Source organism: Caloenas nicobarica, chromosome Z, assembly GCF_036013445.1.
Source record: "Caloenas nicobarica isolate bCalNic1 chromosome Z, bCalNic1.hap1, whole genome shotgun sequence".
Taxonomy (NCBI): domain Eukaryota; kingdom Metazoa; phylum Chordata; class Aves; order Columbiformes; family Columbidae; genus Caloenas; species Caloenas nicobarica.
The window spans coordinates 94332907-94357371 of NC_088284.1; the positions used below are offsets into that span (position 1 = coordinate 94332907).

A 24465-nucleotide genomic window follows, 5' to 3' on the forward strand; every position below is an offset into this window, starting at 1 on the left:
TGACCACTAGCTGAACATGAGCCAGCAGTGTGCCCAGGTGGCCAAAAAGGCCAACAGCATCCTGACTTGTATCAGGAATAGTGTGGCCAGCAGGACTAGGGGAGTGATCAACCCCCTGTACTCGGTGCTGGTGAAGGCCCACCTCAAATCCTGTGCTTGGTCTTGGGCCCCTCACTGCAAGAAAGACATGGAGTTGCTGGAGAGAGTGCAGAGAAGGGCAGCGAGGCTGGTGAGGGATCTGGAGCACAAGTCTGATGAGGAGCGGCTGAGGAAGCTGAGGCTGTTTAGCCTGGAGAAAAGGAGGCTGAGGGGAGACCTGATCGCTGTCTACAACTACCTGAAAGGAGGTTGCAGCATGGAGGGTGTTGGTCCCTTCTCCCAAGTAACAAGTGATAGGACAAGAGGAAATGGCCTCAAGTTGTGCCAGGGGAGATTTAGATTGGATGTTAGGAAAAAATTCTTCATGGAAAGGGTTGTGAAGCACTGGAATGGGCTGCCCAGGGAAGTGGTGGAGTCACCATCCCTGGAGGGGTTTAAAAGGTGCGTAGACGAGGTTCTTAGGGACATGGTTTAGTGCCAGAGTTAGGTTATGGTTGGACTTGATGATCTTGAGAGTCTCTTCCAACCAAAATGATTCTATGATTCTATGATTCTAAAAGAAGAGCTGAAGGAAAAGTAATATTCCTCCTTTGCTCTGGTGAGAAGAAACCTCAGAGGTACCTGGGAGGGCAGCAGCAGGAGCCAGGGCTGGTGCTGCAGATGTACCCCATGGTGCAAGGTCTGGCTCAAAGGCTCGTTCACCTCCTGCCTGGCAGCCCGAGGTGTGCACCAGGAAGGGCTGGTCCTCCCCGGGATAACCTCGGGTCAGGATAAAACCCAGGGAAAATGAAAAGGAGGGAAGAAAGGGTTTCTTTTAGGGGAAGGCTGGAAAATGCTCATTGTTTCAGTTCCTGAGGCAGAGGTGGAGCAAAATGCTGGTGTCCCTTCTACCCCACAGAGGTGGAAACTTTGGCGTTGTAAAGGAGTGGAAGAAGGTGGACATTCTCTGGCACTGAGTGGCTCTGTAGAAAGCCATGCTGAAGGATTAGGAAGCGGCTGGGTTTATTTCCTTTGGATTTGCATTTGGAAGTGCCTTTGCAATGAGATATTCACAGATAAACCACCCAGCCTCTTGCTCTGCTGCCAGGGAAGCAGCGGGCAGCCACAGAGGGCACGCACGCAGCCAGCCTGATGCATTCTTGGGCAGGAGGGGTGAGCACAGCCATCCCCCTGCCCGTGCTGAGCTTGAATGAGTTTAAAAATGCCGGGAGACACAGGTGTTCCAACTACGTTGTGTGTTTATGCATGATTACATAAAACTACTATGCGAAAGCACGCTGCCCCTCAAGCCACGTTGTGGCACCGGAGCCCCAGGGCAAGCAAAGGCAGCCCCGACGCCCTGCCCAGCAGCAAGCGCTGGGGCAAGCGCCCGGGCCTCCCAGCAGGAGCATCGCGGCCCCGCCGCCCCTCCGCGGCCGCGCCGCCGTGCCCGAGGCGCTCGGCCCCGCCCTCGGGCTGAGCGGGTGGTGCCGCCGCTCCCGCCCGCCGCACAGGTAAGCGGCGCCCTGCGGGGGGCGACCAATAGCGTGGCTCGGCCGCCGCCGCCAGCCAATGGGAGCGCGCTTGGCGGCAGCCCCATGGAAATGTGCTTGGTGGGGAGCCAATGGGGCGCGGCCGGGCCGCGGGCGGCGCTTTATCAGCTGCCAGGGCCGGCGGCGGCCGCGGCTGCCTGTCCCTCCCTCCTTCCTCCGAGCCCGGCGCAGCATGGCCGGGCTGGGCGGCGGCCCCGCCGCCTTCGGGCGCTGCACGCACGCCGTGGTGCGGGCGCTGCCCGAGTCGCTGTGCCGGCAGGCGCTGCGCAGCGCGGCGGGCCCCGAGGTGGACTTCGCCCGCGCCGAGCGGGAGCACCAGCTGTACGTGGGCGTGCTGCGGGGCAAGCTGGGGCTGCAGGTGCTGGAGCTGCCGGCCGATGAGAGCCTCCCCGACTGCGTCTTCGTGGAGGACGCGGCCGTGGTCTGCGAGGAGACGGCGCTCCTCACCCGCCCGGGCGCGCCCAGCCGCAGGAAGGAGGTGCGGTGCGGGGCGGTAGGGCCCGGGCCGGGGGGAGCGCGGCCCGCGCCGTGCAGGTGGGCTGAGGCGGCCGCGCTGTCGGGCGTGTCCCCGGGCCCGCCCCGGACCCGCGGCGGGAGAGGTGTGGGGGCGGCGGCGCAGCGGCGGCGGCAGGGCTCGCTGGCGGAGCAGCAGCCCTCCTCGGGGGGACCGGCGCGGCGGGTGCGGGAGCGGCTCTTGCCCGGCGCCGCGGAGCCCGGCCGCGCTGGGGGCTGGTCGGAGAGCGGTGTTCTCCGGCCCCTGGAGACAAGTGGAGGGTGTGAACTATGAGTCATCTTTTCTGGGGCGTGCGGGGTCCTGCTCTGTGCCCCCTTGCCCGTCTCGGTCCAGCGGAATGGATCACCAGTCGGTTGTGCAGGTTTGTGTCCATCCTGCTCAGTCCAAACCCTGTTTTCGTTATATGTTCAACTTAAGCTCTGTTCCAGGCAGTGTATTACTGATACCTACTGTAATAGTACCAGTTGGCCTGTGCACAAGAGCTGTTGTTTGATTTGGTGTAGTCAGCATTGGCCTGAATGCCCTTGAACCTGATGTGGCCTTCCCTGAACAGGGCCCGTGGGCTAGAGGTGCGTGGATGTGCAGGGGATACAGGCCATCTTGTTGGAGAGAAGTGTGAAGCATGCACAGCTGCAGGAGCCTTACTTTAGCTATTCTTTGGACTTTTTTATGCACTCACTCATTCATAAACTAGTTCGTCAGACAGTGCATGCAGTGAAGTGCCACACGGTTATCTCCTCAATGAGTTGTGAGTAGTCAATTAAACCAACCTTGCTGTGTTTGAAGCTGCAAAACTACTACACTGGCAACCTGCCTTCCTGTAAGCATCTCTTAACATAACCTTCCTCCAGTTCCCATCTTCTCTGTGGCACCATAGCTCATCTTGTGATCCACCAGCATGTGCTATTGTGCCTGTGGGATGGGGCTGGGCCACTGGCCGTAGGACACCAGTAGCTGCTCTTGGCCATTGAGTGCAATGGATTGGCATCTCCACTTGGTATTTTTTATATAGTGCCCTTCTTTTAGCAGTAACAATGTTTGCTTGAATTTTGTCCAACAGAGTAACAGTCTGAGATAGGGTGCAGATCTTGTACACATGAATTCTCTTGTGCAAACCCATATGTATTTACTCCTTGAAGCACATCTGAATGTTCTTAAGGGTGACAGCATCAGAGTAGAGTGTGTTTGCCACATGCTGCTCTAAGAAGCAGCTGTTTCTCAACCAGAGTCCAAGTGAGCTTTCATGGGTCCTTCCCATGACTCACTGGTATGTAGCTGTGTGACTGCCATTGCCATTTGCACAATTTCCCCTTTAGGAGAAAAATCTGTTATTGCACTTTGTGCAAATTCAATAACTGAGATATTTCTCCTAAAGGGGAAATTGTGCACATTCACAAATGTGTGTGTGGGGGAAATCAGCTCTGGCTCAATATGATTTTTTTTTCCATTTTGAGGTCTCAAATTGTGCTAATGCACAGTGAATTACAAGAGACAAGATATGACAGCAGAGCTGAATGTGAGAGTGGCTGTAACTATTTGCTATATCATTTGAGGTACCATAAGGAAGTTTAAAAAGCGGTAAATGAGGAAGTGAAGTATGTGAGGGACTTTTTATTCTCTACAAAGAAGCAGATTAATTTTTCTTCCTCCTCTTTGGTGTCTCTAGTTGTTCTGGCTCAGCAAAGGTAGTTGACACAGACATGTAACTCAAGGTTGCAGGAGTAATGGAGGAGAGCTAGTGATGTGTGAGGCAGAGAGAGTGGGTTTGCTGGACAACAAAATGGTGTTGGGTGCGAGTACCTGACAACATTAGCCCTTTCCTGGGGTTAAAACCAGCGAACTCTGCACCAAATTAGTTGTATCTGCCTGATCTAAGTATAAGTCAGGTAAAGCAGAGCTTTTTTTCTTTTAACAAAAAAACCACAAGACGTCGCATTTACTTTCATAATCCTAAGCATGTTAAATTGTTTTAAACCATAATTAGATGTTATTTCCCAGCATTCATGGAAATTAAAAAGAATTGTGCTGCAGGCTATGCATATGGTAGCAATTTATCATTGAATTACAGTTTGTCAGTTTGAGAATAATGCAAAATTTATTATGTTTATATTCTGTGCTTTTTTTTTTGCTTGGCACGTGCCTTCTGGCACTGAGACCAGGTTTCTTGTTTATCAGCTCTATATTTTGCATGAAGTAGTAGTTCAGAAGTGTTCGGAAGTGAAGCCTGAACATAGTAAATTTTTACTAGAAATAGCGAAACAGATTTACTTCTTTCCATGGGTGACTTGTCCAGGCAGAGTCATGAATCAAGAGGAGAAAAAAAGCTTTGAAGCATAATTTGAACCTTATTAGTTTTCTTGAACGATGGAATGATCACTTCCCTGAGATTTCTGTGAAGTAAAAAAGAAAAATAATTGAACAAACTTCCTCTTAAAGCTATAACAATGCATAACGCTGCAATGTAGTGCTTGTCTGAACATGTAACTCTTAATTATTTACAACAATTCTTCTTCCTGGATACATCATTACAGCAGTGCTTTGCGGAGAAGGGGAGAAGATGCTCATTTCTGCGGGATGATGCCTGGCTGCTCCTGGTCCTTCTCCTCTCCCTGGCCTGTGGCCACCCCGAGCTGAGGGAGCCCAGCGCCTGCTCCTGACCCTCCTGTTCACCCTGGAGGTGGCTGTCAGCAGCCTCCCAAGGGCTTTTCTTAGGTTTGTGTTCAGTCTCTGAATTCCCCATTGAGATAATTCCTGGAGGCTGGTGGCAAGTGAAGTTGCTGTGCAGTCTGTCCTAGCATCTGCCCTGTTAAATGTCTTTGTTGGTGACCTGGAGGAGATGGGAGCATGTGTATCAAGCTGTGAACAGCCTCAAACTGGGGTGAGGGTGGCAAGGGTGAGAGGCAATACCCATGAGGTCTGGGTTGCTGTTCAGAGGGTCCCCACCAGCTGACCCATGGGGACCTTATGGAGTTGAACAAGGACAAATGCAGAGTCCTGCCCCAGGGAAGGAAGGATCCCTGGGTGGGACTGGGTGGCTGGGAGACAGTTCTGCAGAAAACCCATGGGGAGGTCTCGTGGGCATCACAGTGGCCGTGAGCCAGCAGTGTATCCCTGCAGTAAAGAAGTCCAACAGGACCCTGGGCTGTATGAACAAGAGCAGAACCAGTAGACTGATGGAAGTGATTGCACACTCTACTTGGCACACTGAAATTGCACCTTGTCAAGAACATGGAGCCAGGCTGTTCAGTTGTGTGACAGGAAGGCAAGAGGCAACAGACATAGACTGAAGTAGGAGGTTTTAATGGAATTTGAGGAGAAGGCTTTTCAGCGGGGATAGCCAAGCGGTGGAACAAGGCCCTAAAGAAACCATGCAGTCATCATCCTTGGAAGTTTTCAAGACCCAGCTGGATAAAGCCCTGAGCAACCTGGCCTGTTTTCATAGCTGGCCTTGCCTTGAGTGGAAGGTTGGCCTGGAAACCTCCTGAGATCCTTTCCAACCTGAGTTATTCTGTGAGCATGAAACCTGTTGTATGTTAGGACACATGGAGTCTGGCATTTGTCAGTTGAACTGCCATGAAATCTTCACTGTTGAGACAGCAGAAATCATTGAACCTGAATGGTTCCTGGTCTGACGGATCCACTGCTAGAAAATCAAAGGGATGAAGCCCTTCGTAACCAGTTTTTTCATGCTGCTTCTGAAAGACTGTACTCCTACCTCAGCTGGCTCGGTCAGCCTGGTATGGAAGTGAACCAAGGCTGTCTAGTGCATTGTCACTCGTATGGTCAAATGGGTGACAGAGAAAAAAAAGAGTGGATCCAGTTTACGTACAGCACCAGTTTCTCAAAGTGCAATCTCTTATTCTTTTTATGTAACTTAAGTGCAAACCTATGAATATTTTAGCAGTACAGTTGGTGTATGCTTGGCTTAACCCAGTTAAGGTAAAGCCCAACTCCTGAGCGTGCACTCCTGACCTGTGCCTCCCTGTAAGGCAGGACTCGGCCAGCCTTGTCTTGCTGATCTCTTAAATGTTTAACAGACTTCTGTACTGAGTGGGCAGGAGCAGTGGAGGGTAAGGGACATAGGGTTGTAGGGTACCAATTCTGCAAAGAAGTAATAGAGCAGGAGCTTGTGTGCAGGAAACCTGCCAGGAGGTGTGTGGCAGGTCAGGCTCTGAAGCCTGATCAGACCAGTGGAAGCTGAAAAGCACAGGGGGCTGCCAAGGGGCATCCCAAAGCCAGCAGCCTGGCTGAAGATGCAGCTGGAGCAGCACTGTTTCAGGTGCATTGTGCCTCCTGATAAACTGTATGCCAGATGTGTGAACTGAGCAGCACTGTCTCCATCTCCTGTTTTGTGCTACTGAGAACCTATAATGCAATATTTAATAACTGGTGCAGCATGTTCTTTCACTGACTAGACTCCTTATTAAGAAGGCTTGTCATCAATTACTGTAACGCTGTATGCAGCAGGCAAATTTCTGCTGAAGTTTGTAATAGCATTCATCGAGCTTTCAGGCTTTATAGGTACTTTTGCTTACCCTTCTAGCCCCATTGGTTTCTTTACTGGTTGTTTGTATGGAACAAAACAAAATAAAATCTGGGGTTATGTCTGTTCTTGCTCCAAGTTATTGTAGGGACAAAAAAGGGTTGAACAAAGGGTTGAACTAAATTTGGTCATGTTCAGTCAGTACTGGGAAAAAGCCCAGTATTTTTTTAGTAAAGTAGAAAAATAATTCATGCATTTAATGCTTTGTTTGCAAGAGTCAGACTTATTTAATGGTATTATGTTTCTGTCTTATCAACTTCTGAACTTACTTTAAAATTCATAGTTTCTGGGGTGTTTTGGGTTTATCAGAAAGGTAAAGGCTTTTGAAGTAAGCCGGAGGTAGATAGCTAATGCGGATAAGCTGGTGTGTTGTTTATCTGTGTGCAGCCACCAGTGCACTTGATGTTCAAGTTGAGTAACTGCAATGGAAATGTTCTGATCACTGATCAGGTTGCCAGTTCCAGCACCTTTTGTTCCAGCAGTATGTTCTCAGTTGTTTGTTCCTGTAGTATAAACTCTTCACGTCACCTTCTGAACACAACAGGGTTAGTTGCTGACAAGAGCCCTCATCAGCACGTTGCTTTTACTGCCTAAGTTGTCTTAATGTGCTTGGGATAGCACAAAACAGCATTTCCACCATTTCTGTAGTTATGCAGACAGATGGAAACCCAAAAGCTCAGCAAAATGCACCCACAGTGAGCTGGCCTCTTCTCAGCTGCTGTATAGGGAAGGGAGAATAGCTGGTGCTGGGAAAGCTTCAGAAGCTGCCGTAGAAGAGATCCCTATGCTTCTTTCCTTGGTTCTCAAGAAGAAACTTCCACACGAGTTTTCTTATTCCCCAGCCCTCAAGACCTACTGGGGACAACTTCTGGGGCTGCATTTCTGTGGTATAGGAGGACAGACAGTCCTTCAGCAGTAAGCACAGGGGATGAGCAGCAGAGGAGTATGTCCAATCCCATTCCTCTCTGCAAGCATTGGAGAGGTCTCCTAGTTGCCTTTTGAGCATCTCTGGGTACATCTTCCTGAATCTGCTTGCTGGGTGGCAGAGCTTTGCCCACAGCGGTGCTTCTGCAGAGCTTCCAGCCCTGCTGGGCCAGGTGACCTGCTGACCCACTTGCCTGCTCTGCTGCCACCTCCTTCCCACCCCGTACAGCTTCTGCAAGGCTGTGCAGCCACGTACGAACTAGAGCTTGTGTCCTGTGCTGGGCTGTAGCCTCAGCTGCAGCTTCTGAGGTGGAGGCTTCTGAGAAAAGGCAAAAGGGTTTAGTAAGTTATGTATGTTTTGCATAGATTACAGTAATGCTACTTAGCTATGGCTGAATGCTGAACACTTTCTCCACTCCCTCTGTAGACTGAGGCAGTTCTGCAGGATAATGGTGTCTGTTACAAAGTAATAGAAAAGCTAGGCTCAGGAGAAACAGATTCAAGGCTCTGCTAGCTCCTGAGCTTAATTATGTCATAGGGTTTTCATTTTATTTTATAGCACATGCTAGTACAAAAGGACCTGTGTATTTGCTGACTGATCATTCCAATCAGCATCTCTCTGCACAACTAGCTAAGATCTGTCTCATTTCCATGGAGGATTAGCACTTGCTGATCACTAGAGAAGCAAGAGATTAAACATTTTATTACCATTTTTAAATAATTCATAGTTCTTTAAACTGTCACAACGAATTGTGGAGGTCTTGTACATTTGCACTGACTTCTTTGCATGTCCTTATTGTGCTTTACACTTGGTGTCACAGACTAACTTTTGTATTCTGCCTAGAAAGCACAGAGGTTACCACTGTGTCTTTGTTTAGTGTTATAAGCAGAAGTGAGTAAATGTGGGCAAAAGTTTTACCTGAAGGTTGATTAAAAAATTAAGAATGGCACTAGGTACCTTTCCACTCTTGTGAATTTTGTTTTTCCTTGAATACCCTTCCCATTCTACACCAAGCCATATACAGGCTCCTTTAGTGTGTCCTTTTTACTGCCTTTGCTCAAAATCAGAGGGAAAGCATGCAAAGCATGCAAGTGTGTTATGTGCAGTTATATTGAAAGCAAGTTGAAGTACCGTCAGACTCCAGATGAAATGTATACCCAAGCTTTAACATAGATTTGGGTTGTGTTTTGCAGAGCATATAATTGGCAGAACCAATGTAATGGTCTTCCACAAAGCACATGTTACTGGGAGGCTTTCTCGAGGAGCAAACCGATAATGCCCATCATAGTGTACAGAAGGGAATGAAGTAACTCTTGTCAGAATATGCATCAGTGTTTTCTTTAATATATTTCATTAGCTTTCATTTTTGATGTTTCTGTATTAGCATACAAATGAACTGAAAAGCACATACTAGAGGAGAAAAGGTTCTTAAACAGTACTTAAGTTTGCTCTTAAACAGTATTGGGAAGTTTAAAAAACAATCCTTTGGACAGTATCAGGTAGACCTGTATCAGGAGCCTATGTAATGGTAGTATCAGTAGGCATGAGAAGGGATGTTCATGGCTGCTAACATAGCTCTGACCCTACATTAATAGAGCTGACACTTTGGATGAATTGCCTATGCCAAGAACTGTATTTTTTCATTTTCAATTTTGCTTCTGTGATCACAGATTTAATGAAAATGTTAGGAAGTAGCTTCTAGTCACATCAATATAAGTGGACTGTATTCATTGTAATTGGTTTCTATCTATAGAACTGTAAAACAATCTTAAAGGACAGTCTAGGACCAACTTGGGTTTCATGCTTTTCTAGCAGAGGCAATATTTAGACCTCGTTATTAAATTGCAATGTCAGGTTTCTCAGGAATACCCAGGTTGCTGACCGGCAGATTAAAAAAAGGTAGAACCTGAATTAAATGCCTGGTTTTTTTGTGTGTTTGGTTTTTTTTAATCCCCTGTGGACAATGATTATTGTGCAAGCCTGATGTCGGCTTTTGTACCTTGTTAATCACTGTTCCTTTAGCTGTGATAAATAGCCCTTGGTGAACTTATGGTTCAGTGCAAATGCTAAGTGGTTAAAGGTTCCAAATAACCATAAGCATTTCCTCAAACTGAAAAGAGCCTTTTTTGCTGCTCTGACTATACATATGGCTCGGAGATACTCTGCTCCTTCGGCAAGAGATTTTTGGCCAGACTTTCAAATTGAAACTATTAATAAATCTTTTTCTTTGGTAACTGCCTCACTGAAAAGCATTGTAAAAACCAGTTTACCACAGTCACTGCTAGAATTTTGGTTTTGAGTTTCAAAGGTGGGTTCATAACATCCTCAGTGTGGGTTGCTTGATAGTTTTTGGTTTTAATCCTATGCTCCATACAAGCCTGTGACTCCTTACACACTCTACAAAACAGAGGGTTGGTATGTAGACTGCAGTGCTGTCTTGCTCATCATGGGATCTGGCAGCATCTCCAGAGAGTGGCAGAGCAGAGTGTGCGATGCAGAAAATCTCCTGCATCATCTGCTTCTGCCTGTTGGCCTCTGAGATGCTCTGGTATGAGGAGTGAAGTCTCCAGTTGAGGTTTCCCGTGCTGTACCAAAGGCACTGAGCAGCATGATGCCAAGTCTTTTAGCTGATATAGTTTTCATATTGAAGAGATGTACAATGACCACTTCATTGTCCTTTAGGAAGAGATGGTCCTTTAGGAAGAGATGTCTCATGGTTTTAAACAACATTATTTGTCTAGCTACATGTATAACGCAGTGGAACAGATATTCTTTAATCTTTTATTCCCACTATCTTTTGAATGTTTGTGTTTCTTCGCAGGCCCTCTGGCAGTTGGCTTTGTAAGGAAGGTACTTACCACATTCTGGTGCCCAGTTCATTGTGCTCACTTGTTGCCCCAATGCTGCATTTTGCCAAGCTGCCTCCAGTTCTAGGGTCCTGATCATTTTACACAAAACTCCTAATGCTGCATATAAAATCAGTGTGATTCCCTTGATGCTAATTGAAGAACACAAACCTCAGCTCTGGCAGGTGACAGGCTGGTTAATTGTAACACACACTTCTGATGTGGAAACATAAATGTGGCAGAGACAAGAACTCTGGTTTGTTACTGTTTCTCTCAAAACCACATTTGATCAAAAAGGTCAGCTGTGTCCGTAAAAAAAAAAAAAAAAAGTCACTGCCTCCTGTTGTATCTCTTGGTGAGGTGACCAGGACATGCAACTCTTCAGCAAGCATGACTTGTCTAAACGCTGACTTTTTCAATGAAAATAAACATATGCACTTTAATTTATACCAATATTACTGGTTATTCTTGCTGGTTTCTCTGCAGTGACTCTGGAACAGGAGCTCTGCCTCAGCTGCAGACACAGCTGACTCCACCGAGGATGCTGGGGGAACTGACCACAAGCTTTACCTTGCAATATTCCACTCATAGTATTTTGTGAGTTTAGCAGCTCGGATTAGCCCAGGAAAACAGTCTCTGCTTCTGTGTTGTTCAGCTTTCAGAGGATTTCTTGTCTTTGCCAGAAGTCTCCTAGGAAATAGTGCTGGATCAAAAACGCAGACCTGATTATTGAATGTCAGCTATCCAAAGAAGAGTCTTCGTTGCCCATAAGTTACCCCAGTACTTCTGTGTCATAGCTTATGGCAGGCTTGCAGAGAATGCATTCCTACCAAGAAAGAAATTACTGACAGTTATTACTGATCATTAATTGCTTAAAAAAACCAACCAACCAAACAAAAAAACCATGTGCACACAATTTTTTTGTTGTTTTTACAGGAGCATATCTCTAATCAATGAAGTCTATGGTGTAAGAGAGCTTCATTCTTGGTATCAGATCTGGGCAGTCACAGTTCTTGGGTGAAGATAAATGATGTACCCACAGCATCAGGTGACAGTACCTATTCTTGCTGTGTCTTTTGTAGCAGTATTAGGAATTTTTCTTTCAGGGAAAAATTAAATGAAATACTTTATGGCGGTGATGTACCCAAGTCAGGCCTCACATTCACCCAAGGCCACTGATCACATACAAGTTAGCTGACTATACTGTAATGTGCTATTTTTCTGCTATTTTGAGTCAATAGCAAAACCAAACAATTATTTCAAAAATAGCTTGTTCAAGACTTGCAGAACTCATTTTTCTTTCAGTAGAGATTCAGTATTTGGCACTATCTTTAAAAAAAATTGTGATAATTTGTTTCTGGAAGGTTTATGTATGTTAATAGCAAAGGGACTGGCTATCCATGTTTGTCTTTGGATATCAACCAAAGTTCTTTGGCAAGATGAAATTGTCTGTCTCAGCTCAGTCCCAGCTGGCCACTGAAGCAAACTGAAGCAAGACTGCCACATAATTGGATGCTACTGGCAGTGTTGTGATTTTTTTTTTTTTAAATTTTCTTTTTTCTGAGGCTTAATGTAAGAGTTGTTGGGGAAGCTGAATCCCATACCTCACAGAAAGAGTGATCTTACAGAATAAGAATTCTGCTTGTGCATATGGCTCTACACTTCAACATGGTCAATATCCTCAGTCACAGACCAGCAGTTGTAGAGATGGTCACACTCATGAGAATTTCACCTCCCCAAATAGCTGAGTGCACCTATCAACACTCTGCTTAAAACAGAAAAAGTGATGGATCTCAAGTATCTCATATTTTTCCAATGCTGTACAGAGGAGAGGTGGTGTGGCTATTACTAGCCACTAGGTATTCACTGAAGTTTAATGCACTGGTTCATGGCTCAGTATCTGTTACAAGCCTCTGATGGGAATGCTAGTGCCTGTGCTTGTGAAGTGTGGTAGCAAGAGCTGAGGTGAGCAGTGCTGCTGAGAGGCAAATAAACGGGCAGAAACCATAGATACTGATGGAGGATATGAATTGGGTGATCTATTTTTCTGGTAAACACTGAAGTCATATACAAGTTTGCCTGTTTTGGTGTGTGTTGTTTTTTTTTTTCAAGGAGTGATTCCTGTAGCCATGTGTATTCAGAAACTTCCAAATGAGGTGCTTTCCTGGAGTAGAGGGTGTTGGAGGAGGAGGCAGCACAAGGCTGTGATAGACCCTTTTCCACATTCCTCCTGGCTGCAGCAGCTTAAAATGTGTGCAAAGAACAATTGGGATTAGTGTAGTTTTCAGAAGAAATCAGGCAGATACTACTCTGCTGTTGGCCTTACTGATCTTTGTCCAATAATTCCTGATGCCTTTGACTGAACTGAACTGTTTTTGGGTTAGAACAGTCCCTTCTAAATGAGCATTTCCAAAACTCTTTTAAATGCTATATACCTTGAGTATTGCTGAAAGGCTGTGTTTTTGACTGGGCTTAAATTGATTATTCATCTGGACCTGAAATGTTATATGAGCTTGTGGTTACCCACTCTGGAAACACAGTGTAAGCAGAAAAGGTAGGGATGGATAAGACCTTGCTGCAGTGTAGGACTGCTTCTGTATGAAGTGACACTAATTAACTTTGAGCTGAAGGCATTTATCTGTTTTGGGCAGGGGAGGGGAGAAATAGGAGAGCTCTACAATATCTCAAATGGTACAGAGCAAACTAACTGTGAATGCTAGTATGAAAATTAATGACATTCAGAGAAATACCCAGGCAGCAAATTGAAGCAGGAGGAAGTACCTTGTCATGCAATGCACAACTGAACCGCCAGATTCATTGCCAGGATGTTGCAGGGGCCAAAAGTACAGCTGGTTGTCAACTAATGATAAAGACATCCATCAATAGCTGTTTAACACTTTGATCTAGATGCAATATCTGGCTTTGGAAATATGTACACTGCCTTTTACAATAATCTGGGGAAAATACACTGGAGACAGCAGCACTCTGTACTTGTCCTCTTTCTGTTATTCTTTCCCAAAGCTGCCAGCACCGGTGGCTGTTGGAGTTGGATATACAGGTCCCTGTAACCCACTTAAGCTGTTCATGTATTATGAATAAGCTGTAATACTGATAGCTGTTTAGCAGATTCATTATGAGTGGCTGCTGTTTGGAGGCAGTTGCCCTGTCTTAACCTTGCAGAGACCTTGCTGTTGTTTCTATCCCACCAGGAAAGGGGAACCTGCATTCAGGCTCAATCAGGGTGTCCAATGGCATAAGATGGGCCATCCCTAGCACCAGAAATGGGTGCTCTGAGGTCAGATGTTGATTTATTTTTTTTCCCTTCTTCAGTACATCCATCCTAGAACAGATAGTCCACCATTAAGACAGATATTTTTATGTCAACAGTATAAAAGGATTTTTTCCCCCTCTTAGCAAGTCAGATTAACCCTAAGAAACAGTGCACACTTTGTAAAGCAGAGATTTCTCATTGGGAAATGTTGTTTCTACATTTTCCACATCAGCTGTGAAAACATATTGCCATCCAAGCTTTGCAAAATGATTCTTAGAAGGGCATAGCAGTGAATACTTGAATACTTGGCATACAGAAGTTTGATATATTGAGAGCCAGGCTTAATGTTATGGAAGAGAGTGTCCTAGAAGAGCCTTTGCAGAAAGGTGCTGGTGGAGGACAATCTCCTGTGGGCCCTGGGGTCTGTGGTGTTGTGGGACAGTTATTGGCAGCTGATAACCTGCCAGTTTGTGCTATGGAGATGATGGACAGGCTTTTCCTGAACAGCCTGATATAGACCAGGTGAGCCTGAAAATACCAGCACTGATGATAGGAAATAGTTGTTAATTCTCAGAGTGCAAGGGGGCTTTTGGAAAAAGGTGCTGCTCTTTTCTGCCCTTATACCCCTTCTTCGCAGCTAATGGTGTCACTAAAAAATTGGAGAGCAAAACTGCTGGTCTTTTTATGCCTGCAAACAGCAGAAGTGGGAGCCAATTCTAGGTGGGTTTGATGAATGGCAGGCTGCCAGGAGTGGCATCCATCTTATTATCTGAGATAATGCCACGAGCAGCCTGAAAGCCATTTCTGACAGAACATCAAACCAACCATGCATGGTGCAGGGCTGGCTGGAGAGCTTTTACAGGAGCAGGACTGGAACTGATGTGGCTGGGGCTGGATGGTAAGGACTCTTCTGTGGCTGTGTTTCCAAAAGTCCTCCCAGCTGTCAGCCCTTTGCATGGAAGCCTGGTGTGGACCCATGGAATCAGCGACGCCCTGATCAAATGGGCTGTGAGAGCTGGGACCCGTGTGTGTTACAGCTTGCTGGGCAGGGAAGAAGGGCTCTTGAGCCTTGGTGCAGGTCACTTGGCTGTGGTAACACTCCCAATGGGTTTGCCTGACCCAGCAGCTGGAGCCATGGCTCCCTTGCAGCCTGGATTGCTGTGGCACCATGTCCTGGCCATGCAGGATGACTGGACAGCAGCAAAAGTAGATGCCAGGGAAGGTGAAACCAATACAAAGAAGGGCAACTGCCATCTGGACTCTGACAAAGGCAGCCAGGTTTGTGGTACCAGTGGGGAAAATTCCCCTGTGACTGCCCCCTCCACTAACTGCAAGTGTGTCCTGTCTCTCTGGGGCTTTGTTTCATGTGCTGGCTTTGATATTTCCTGAGCATGGATTTATCTTTCTCATTTCTCCACCCTTAGGGGAACCTTGGCACAGATGTTAGCAGCCACCAGAAACTGCCAAAAGCTTTTGTGCATTTGAAATGTGCTCTGTCCGCACTTCATCTTGAGGACTAAAGGCACTGCTTGTAATTCTGCACCAGGCTTCTCCGATTTTAACCTAGTTTCCACTTTGCTTAGTTTCCTTACCCTCTTTACAAGATTTCTGCACACAACCAGAAGCCTAACAGGAGCTCCTAAATGTCTGCCAGCCCTCCAACGTGCAGCAGCATTCCCAATACTTTTTAAGAAACAGGTTTGTATTTCTCCAGGATGGAATGTAAACAAAGGGCTACTAATAAAACAGTGTGTAAGGTCTTATTCAGGTTTATATAAATCCTGAGGCCATGTCTAAAAATAGTACCCTGTTTTGCATTCCTGAAAGCAGATTCACTGCATGCCTACATCTGCCATGAAGTGCTGTGCTGGTAGCAAACTGGACGCCTTGAGAGTGGTATGAAAAGTACTGAAAACCCATTTAAAGTTTATTAGCCTTACAAAGCACACATTGACAGTCGTGTTAAATACTTAAATGCATGGAATGGACTGCAGCCTTGGTACTGGCAGGAGGCACCCAGTATGGGAAATAGCCACGAGGTGTCCGTGGGAGAAGTGCAAGAGCTGGCTGCCTGTTCTGAGGCTGGTGGGATGTGGAGCTGGGAGGAGTGTGCTGGAGCTGAATGTAGATCTAACTGATGGTTTCAGTCCAGGAAGGAGTGAAAGGATAAAGACAGGCAATTACAGTGCATATGCGCATATTAGGATTCAAGGAGATGGACTTCTTTTAACTTTAAGGCTTGTGCCTGTGACGCAAGTCTATAAGTAGCTGAGGCTCAATCCAGTAAGTTGCCAGTGCTTAACTCAGAACCTGTAATCAGTCGTCTTAGCTTAAAGCACTTAAACTCTTTCCTGCCCTGTGTCTGCTTACTTACCATCTCTCTGAGCTGATCTCATGATCATGTTTCTCAATACTGGAAAGTCTGACACAATGTAACATTTGTCAAGATGATATAGCTTTAGCTTTAAAGTGCTTCTTAGCCTTAAATATTGACTAGGAGATTTCAGACTGTGCTGTGGTGCCCATGAAAGTGTGTGGTTAATAGCACAATAGAATTTGCATGCATAGTAGCACTAAATACAGCATATAGCAATATTAAATATATCCTGCAATGAGTTTTAAAAACAAGCTAAATCCATGTGGAGCATGGATCTTTGAAGAATGCTCAATCTTTGTGCTTTGCTTTCTGCATGCTTCTCCAGGGCTGAGAAAGCTGTCGCTTCACTGATGCATAAAGCATGTCACATTCCTCCCATATGTGTTGACTGCTCTACTAATGAGGTTTTCTGTAGGTTTGCCACTTTATACCTAGTAGAAAATACGTGTGCTCATTTAGCTTTTTGGGAAGGTGCTCCAGAGGAGCTGAGGATGAGGAGTTGGCTGCTGTTGACACCAGTCTTTGTTGTCACATGTACCCTGTCTGGTACAAGACACTACCACCAGCCCTGCACAGATGCCAGTGTAGGTGACGACTTCTGTAGATGAGATCAGCAGCAGAATATTTTTAAAGTATTTTAACATGCCTGAATAACTGCTTGCACCATGGTATGTGTCCTCTGACCCCTGGCCAAAGCCCGAAATGGGAAGTACAAGTGTGGTGTCTGAAAGGCAGGCTCTTTCCTCCTGAGCCTGCACATGGTTTAGGAGCCCAACCCAGCTATAGGTACTTGAATGGGGAAGTTTGGGCTTCCATTTCTAAACTCGCCCTTAAAATTTGAGCTGCTATGTGATAGGCGTGAGGTTTTTATTTTTCACAAAAGGTGTCCTTGCCTCCACATCACCTGCTTTTGGTGCTGCAAAAAAGCTAAGCGTGAGGCAGAGGAGCATGCCATTGCATGCAGGAGGTGGGAAAGGTGTGTTTGAGAGTACCTTAAGCTATGACTGCTGCTTGTATCAGCACAGGTTGTAGGAAGCTGCGTTTCCAGTGAACAACTGGAAAAAGATCTGATGATCACTCCTCTTGAAAGGAGCCAGGAGCCTCCACAGTGTCCAGCATGGTCCTTACTTCATGCCAGCAGCAGGGGCATATATTCAGGCTCTCCTATGAGATGAGACCTGGCGTGAGGAGAGGGGTTTTGTATGAGCGTGTCTGGATGTGGCCCAAATTCTGAATTTCCTGCAAGGCTTTTTGCCAAACTGATCTGTCAGTGGGAATTGTATTGACTCAGCAGTGATGCTCAGACAGATGCTCACTCAAGTATGGGTGTGAGCTGTAGCAGCCTACAAGTACCTGAAGTATTTACTGTGAGACATTGGTCACACTGAGAAGTGGCCTTGTCCAGATGTAGTGCAGGCTTGCATGGTAGTTCCATGGAAGAGACCAGAAAACATGGAAACTCTGGCTTCCTTAGTCCATCACGAGTTGCACTTTTAGGAAATGCATGAAAGATCTCTCATTCTTGCCTGAGACTCCTATGAAGAGTTTTCAGCAGCTAGGTCATCTTGATAGAAATGCTTGCTGGAATTGCCTCAGGACTTATGGAAAACTGAACTGGGTGTGCTTGGGGGGTCAGTTATTTGTTCTTTCAATAACACTTGCTTCTCTGGAGTACATTGCACTGGCACCCTACTGTGATGGTGTCTTACCAAGCAGCTGGGAAGCAAATTTTTTGGTGATACCTTCAGCACTGTAGTTTCCAAATTCAGATAATCATGGTGGAAGCAGTCTTTTAGTGTGGAAGCCAACCAGACACCCACAGCAGCAGAGGGAAGAGCAGAGTTATTTTAAAATTCTAAAAATTAAAAAGTGGTTTTTTTCACTTGCATTCCTGGGTCTTGGCCTGAACAAGGAGTGGAGGTGCCAAAATACTGCGAGAGTGTCTGCTGTTGCAGTATGTCTGGCTGAACCAGAAGCAGGAAATTCTTGCGAGAGCCCGTCTCATGAGATTGCCAGCCATCTCCAAGCCTTGCCACTTGCTTGTCTTGAGTGTGAGCTGGTGAGGTGGGAATGTGGTTGAGAGTAAAATATTTGAAGGTGGGTAAAATGGTTCATTAGAAGTGATAGCAGAGTATGTGTGTGGGGGGGTGGTGTTTTTCTGTTTTGAACAAAACAGCACAGAGTGAACACATGAAGCAAACTTGCAGCACCTTCCTTCTTCTAATGGAGTAAGAAATAGAGAAAACTCATTGTACTCATATGGTCCTCTGCCAGAGCTGGTCTGAATCTCATTTGAAGGGGGCCAAATCCAGCCTTCTGGTTCATAACATCCTTTTAAAAACTTGCAGATCAGGAGTTTTTCTTACCCTAGGCTAGACTCTGCTCTAAAACTTTCCATGTTGTCCTGTGCGGAGCTGCCTTGGCAGGAGCAGGGCTGCAGGCGCTGCAGCAACAGCCCTGGTGCTTTAACTCCCCTGTCCAGTAGACTTATTCCACCTTGGCTCCATTTCAAGACTATTTAAAAGGCTGTAGCCAGTCTCTGCTGCTGTTTTCAGCATTATTGCTCCTGGTGGAGCTGTAACAGTGGGAAACTTTAAAGGGAAAGAACATAATGGAAACTGATTAAAAAAAAGTGGAGAGTCTCGGTACAATAAAGCATTGCCTAAAGAAAGGAGAGGGCATAAGGTGAGGCCTTAAAAGGCATGTATTCAATCACAGCAGGGCAGGAAATAGCTTTAGGAGAGTTTTTCTTTGGTCCATTCATAACCTGGTTTGTACCTCATTAACTTTCTGTTAGTCCTTTTTTCTTCTGAAATTCAGGGTAGCTTATTCCAACTGAAGTCAATGTGAAGAGTCACTCAGCACCGAGCGCATGAATCCTCTTGTGCAGATTAAATGAGAGAAGCTCCCAGTGTTGCTCTCATCCTATAGAGACAAGAAGCATGTTGAGGATGTGCTGATGGTATGTGCTTTATTTACTCCGTTCCATGGAGCTACAATAAGCTTTCCAGAGGTGCCTTTTTCAGGGTGCTCACACCGTTTTTCTGTAATACATTGGATGCTCTAATGGCAACCCCTGTGAAACCAGTTGCACTCTTGCTACTAGTTTCATTAAGCCTGCTAGATTGTTAGAAGTGCCTAGTTTATGAAGGATTTGCCATAAAACCTACATGGCTTAAAACATGCCTGCTTGTTTAAGATCTTGGAGATATTTCCTCTTTCAGCTGTTCCCTGCTTACCTAACAACTGCTGGTTTTGTGAACTGCTGTTCTGCAGTGCTAAAATTGGATTCCAGGTATTTTAAACTGTACTTCATTATATCCTATGGGAAAGATGGCTGAGGTTTTGTCTTGCTGATGAAGCCTAATTTGAATTACTTTCTTCATCAAAGCCTGTTTAATTAAAGATTCAGTACGTTCTGTATAGTGTAACAGTAAAAAATACAGAAGTGTCCCCTGGGCAGCCAGCTGCTGAAAGAGAGGGATTAGCTACAGCAAATAGGGTAAAACGTTGTGGGATTAAACTGCAGTGAGCAAGATACAGGTTCCATACCATGGGAAAACAGGAGGGATAGTGAAGTGTTGCAATGGGTTGTGTGGGTGTCTGGGGACTTCCCAGTCCTGGAGAGCAGGCAGGTGTGCATCTGTGGGATGCACTTATCCTGCCTGTGGGTAGAAGGATGGACTCTCGCTGTCCTCTGCTGCCCAATAAGAAGGTTTAGTGTAGACAGCACAAAAGATAGAGGGTGGACACTTGCAACCTTTTGCAAAACTGGTATGGTTTGCAGTTATATGGGTCTCATTAGAGAATGAAGAAACAGCAACCCAGAAGACAGAATGGAAATCCATAACATGATGCACTGTGTTTGAGACAGGAGCACTGGCCATACCCTAACTGCTTGGCTTTGTTTTTGTCCATGTACCACAACTGTATGTGTGTATGGGGAGAAGAGTGGTTTCTCAAGTAGCGGTTCAATAACAAGCACTTGTGAAGACCCATGGAAAACTTTTGTGCCAGGGTCCTTGGTGGTGGTGGGCTCTGCACTGGATGGAGATATGCTTCTGTGATTCCTCCAAATGGTGCAGCGATGTCGCTGGAGCATCTACACACGCTATTAAGCTGTAGATCCAACTTCTGCTTCAAGGCAGGGATAAAGAGCTGTGTGTTGGGTTTTTGGGGTTTAGTTGTGGGTGTTTTTTTTTTTTTCTTGAAATGAGAGATTTGATGTATCTTATTTGTGTTTCGAATTTTTGTTTGAGAAGAGGAACAACTTACATGGAGAGGGGCATTTCAGTACAAATCTCATGAGCCTGGAAAAAATTCCAGGCTGCATTTAAAAAGTTTGCTTGTACTCTTTCTGAAGTGCCTGTTGATCTTGTTTGCTCCAATGGCAGAGGGAAAATCTTAAATGAACAAATAAACCATCAGAAAGACTCACGTCGCTGGTCAGACCTGCTGTTGAGCAAGGAGCCTACTGAAAACCAACACTTTTTTTCTGGTCCCAGTTCTTCTTGTCTGTTCAGGTTTGATTTTTGCTTAGTTGGGTAGGGTTTCCCATATTCAGAGCAACAAAATGCTGCATGCAGGTTCTTTTCCAGCATGAGTTTTGTGGCCCTTGCTCATTCAGTTCCTTGGCCTTCGAAGGTGTTTTGGTTCTCTACCCACTGCACCCGCTGGTTGGTGGCCGGGCTCCCCCTTACCAACTTGGCTCAAGCAGAGCGGTACCACCAGGGAGCTGTGCCCTGGCACTGCCATGCTGTGTGCCGGGACCCCAAGGGTGGCACAGCCCTGGTGGGGAGCCAGGAGCTCCCCTGCTCCCAAAGGAGCTCCCGGGAGCACCCACAGCTTCCCTTGGCTGAGGCAGCTGGGCAGAGATGCACCATCTTCTGTCCATCCACAGCAGACAATGAACCTCCTGAGCTGCAGAGGTGTGGGAAGGACTCATTAATTTCTGTAAGAGCACTTGGAAGCTATTGTTTACGTGCCAAGTGTCTGTTGATGTGACTAGATTTCAACTGCAAGCAGGAACGGAGAGATGCAATTACTGCATCTTGGTTCTGCAGTCTGAGCCTTCTGCAGGTGGCTCTGTCAGGACTCCTCTCTTCTCAGTATTTCCACAGTGTGCAGGGAGCTCCACGCTGTTTTTATGCTGTGGTAGTTGGTATTTGGGGTCTAATTTGCCGTAGCATGAGCCCTGGTAACCGATAGAAGGTGGAGGATGAGCTTGTCCAAACATAGCAATTTTTTTTCTTTTCCAAGCAAAGGCATGCAGCATTTCATAGCCAACACTGAAAATACCATGTTGGAAAGCTTAATCCTCTGTACATTTTAACTGAGATAGGCATGGAGACCACTGATGTCCTGGGCACAAGCGCTGCTCTGGGTGCTGCTCCGTGGCAGAGTGGGCAGGTGGAAAATTAGTTACCTGAGACTTTGCAGGACATGATCTGAACTTACAGATTTTTGTAAGAGACAAAGGAAGCACAAAAATGGTGGTATTCTGTTGGAGGCTCTAGTGTGATACAATGAGCCAGGTAGTGTCCTGCGGAGCATCTCTGCTAGCACAGGGTTACATCGGTTCTGTTGTGTGCTAGGCAGTTTCTTACAGACCTGTCGTGTGCAATGGGAAACTGCTATTGCAGGAAATACTGAAAATTATGAGAGATCTCCCTTAGCTTGCAGAGGTTCACTAAGCATCCCTATCCTCAGCTGAAAGGTTCTCATACATAGCGTAGATGTCCTTATATACACATAGTGTATGTAATTATGTGTGGTTACCTGTTCATAGTGAACGATACTGCAGTTTTTTTGTTACTGCAGGGACCTGCTCTTAGTGGTAATGTCTGTTGAGAATTAAGTCCATCATTGAGAAATACATTTGGTCTTGATCTTCTGCAGGTCTTAAACTGGAATCCAGAGGCCGGAAGAAGTGTCCTAAATAATGACCCTAGCTAACTCTCTGAAATAGCATGGTGTTGTTGTTGCCCACCTTTCTTTTTAATCTTTCTCCCTGACTCTATTCCAGGACATCTTGTGGAAAAAGGAAAAATCATTTCCTTTAGAACTGTTTTTTTTTCTTCTCGTAGATGTTTCCCTCCCCCCGCCCCGCCTCAAGTTAAATGGGAAAACAAAGTATGCAGTACTTCTCCTGGAGAGCTAAATATTGATGAAGATTAAGATGCATTAAAAGACTGAGGAAATTCATGGGACAGGAATAAAAATAAACAAAACCTAGAAAATTTAAAAAAATGTTCAAGTGTATGAATAGCCCTTTATCTTTCTACCTTCCTGGATGATTTCCAATAAAATGTTTCAGCATCTTGATGCAAATGTTCCATTTTCACTGAGCTGGGGACAAGGAAGTGCTGTACAGTAACAGTTTTGGGGGGAAAATGCTGTGTTGGTCTTGGACTTCCTCAGAGTATTTTTGTTCCAGATGTTAAACTGTTATTTTTTCAGAAGCCTTGTTAAGTTGCCAGAACACTAGATTTTTTGGAGGATTTTCCGAACCCCAGCTGATTATCACAACACACAAGAATCCAAACTTGGGTTTGGCTTTGCCATGCTGCAGCAGCTGCAGAAAATCTGTGCAAAGGTACAGCTTTGCAGCACCATCATCAAATGCCCTTATAGGGTAAAACAGGGAGTGAGGGAATTCTGCTCTCCTGCCTCGTACAGCGTGGGGATTCACGTAAGCCATCGAGTAACATCGAGTTCCGCAAAGCAGAAATACCACTGCACGCATGCTGCGGCTGGGGCGGTAGCAGGACTCCCAAAAGAGCAGCAGCAAAGCAACCCAGGGATGGAAAAAGTGACATCCCATCTGCCTCCATCCAGGCACAGGATAGCCTGCTTGGAGCAGAGGCAAAATCAGTCCCTGGTGTATTTTGTTTCTAGATATAACTGTGCTTTTTTTTTTTTTTTTTAGCTGGTGGTATGTGATGATGCTGGTGGTACATGTTGCTGGTTGATTGAAGTCAAATGCTGGATCTCCTTCCTGCCTGTGGCTCCCTCCCCGACCAAGGTGCCTGTGCCCCAGCTCCTTAGAGCCCCGCTGCTCACATTCTTTTCAGCCCTTTGATCTAATCCTTATGGAAATAGATGGAAAAAATCCCTAAGCTCTGGTCTGTCTATTGAGAGTGGTATCAATGGGAAGCTTCTCTTTACAAAAGCAATAAATGTATAAGCACCTTCTGCTTTGTACCTGCTCCTCTCTTTACCTGCCTAATTTTTGTCTTTGTGCCTTTACAGAAACTCTCAGCTATGGTATTTTTGTGTTCAGTGTGTCTTCCCGACACTTGCTGCACCTCCCCTGCTGCCTTTGTTTTGCTTTGAAGGGTCATCAGCCCATGCAAGCAGAAACTTGTGACTATCCTAGTATTGAAGACAACGTGGAGCTCAACGTGCTCAAATTCCTTTCCCTGACCACAACCCTCTTTTCGGAGGCGAAGTCTGCCAGCCAACTCAGATGCCCTGCTCTTCCATGCCAAAGAAAGCTGCTTATTTAGCCAAGCCTATCTGCTTTACCTGGAAAAGGGCTGCTGGAGGTTGCTGGAGCAAGAGAGGCTCCTGCCTGCAGTGGGTGGGATCCCCAGGCTGCTGGTGGCTGGGGCAGTGTGTGGCTGCCAGGGTGCGTTGCTGAAATGGTAAACAGGTTTAGCACACTGCAGCTTTCCATCGCCTTGGGTCTGAGCCCGATCTGGAACAACTGGGCTGTTCTTTCCTGTGAGCGATGTGGGGTCAGAGCACTTGCATGGAGCTCAGGGTAGGTTTCTCACCAAGTGCCACTGAGTTGTCCCCCGCCTTGAGGATGAGACCTACTGAAAAGATGACAAAGAAAGGTGGCTAAGATGTCTGTATTTTCAAATGGGGTTTCATTCAGTTGAGTACCAAGCAAGTGGTGGCTTGAGGCGGTTAAAGTAGAAAGGACAGCAGTGTCAGCTGTCTTCTGCTGTGAATATTGATGTCTTGGGGAAGGGATGATGAAAAACAGTCAAAAAAGTGAGATATGAGCAGGTGCAGTGGATAAATCAGCCTAAAACAGAGTGAAAACCTCTTCAGACCCCTGGAGCTGAAGTTTGTGCCAGAGATCCAAAGAGACTCTTCACAATAACGACATGAAGAGGCTGGGGTGCTGGGGGAGCACTGTCCCTACATCCTGGGACCAGACCTTCTTATGCCAGAGGTGTTTCACTCTGGTGTCCAGTGTGCCACAGGAAAAGCTCTGGTCATGATTCATGGTGTTAACCAAAAGAGAAGGGTCTGTGACTTATCCTCTGTCACTTGGTGCCCTTGCTGTGTGGGACTAATTCCAGCAGTGCTTTTCTGGTTTTGTTTATTTTTTAATAGTACTTTGTG

At 46.1% G+C, this 24465-nt stretch overlaps 1 protein-coding gene across 1 annotated transcript in view; it reads left to right on the top strand.

The window, feature by feature from the left end:
• Positions 1–1803: 1803 nt before the first annotated feature.
• Positions 1804–24465, top strand: part of DDAH1 (dimethylarginine dimethylaminohydrolase 1) — a 59787-nt gene continuing 37125 nt past the window's right edge. Inside the window, exon 1 of the mRNA XM_065657684.1 lies at positions 1804–2109. Within this exon, the coding sequence (XP_065513756.1) occupies positions 1804–2109 (306 nt within the window). The remainder of the gene's footprint in view (positions 2110–24465) is intronic.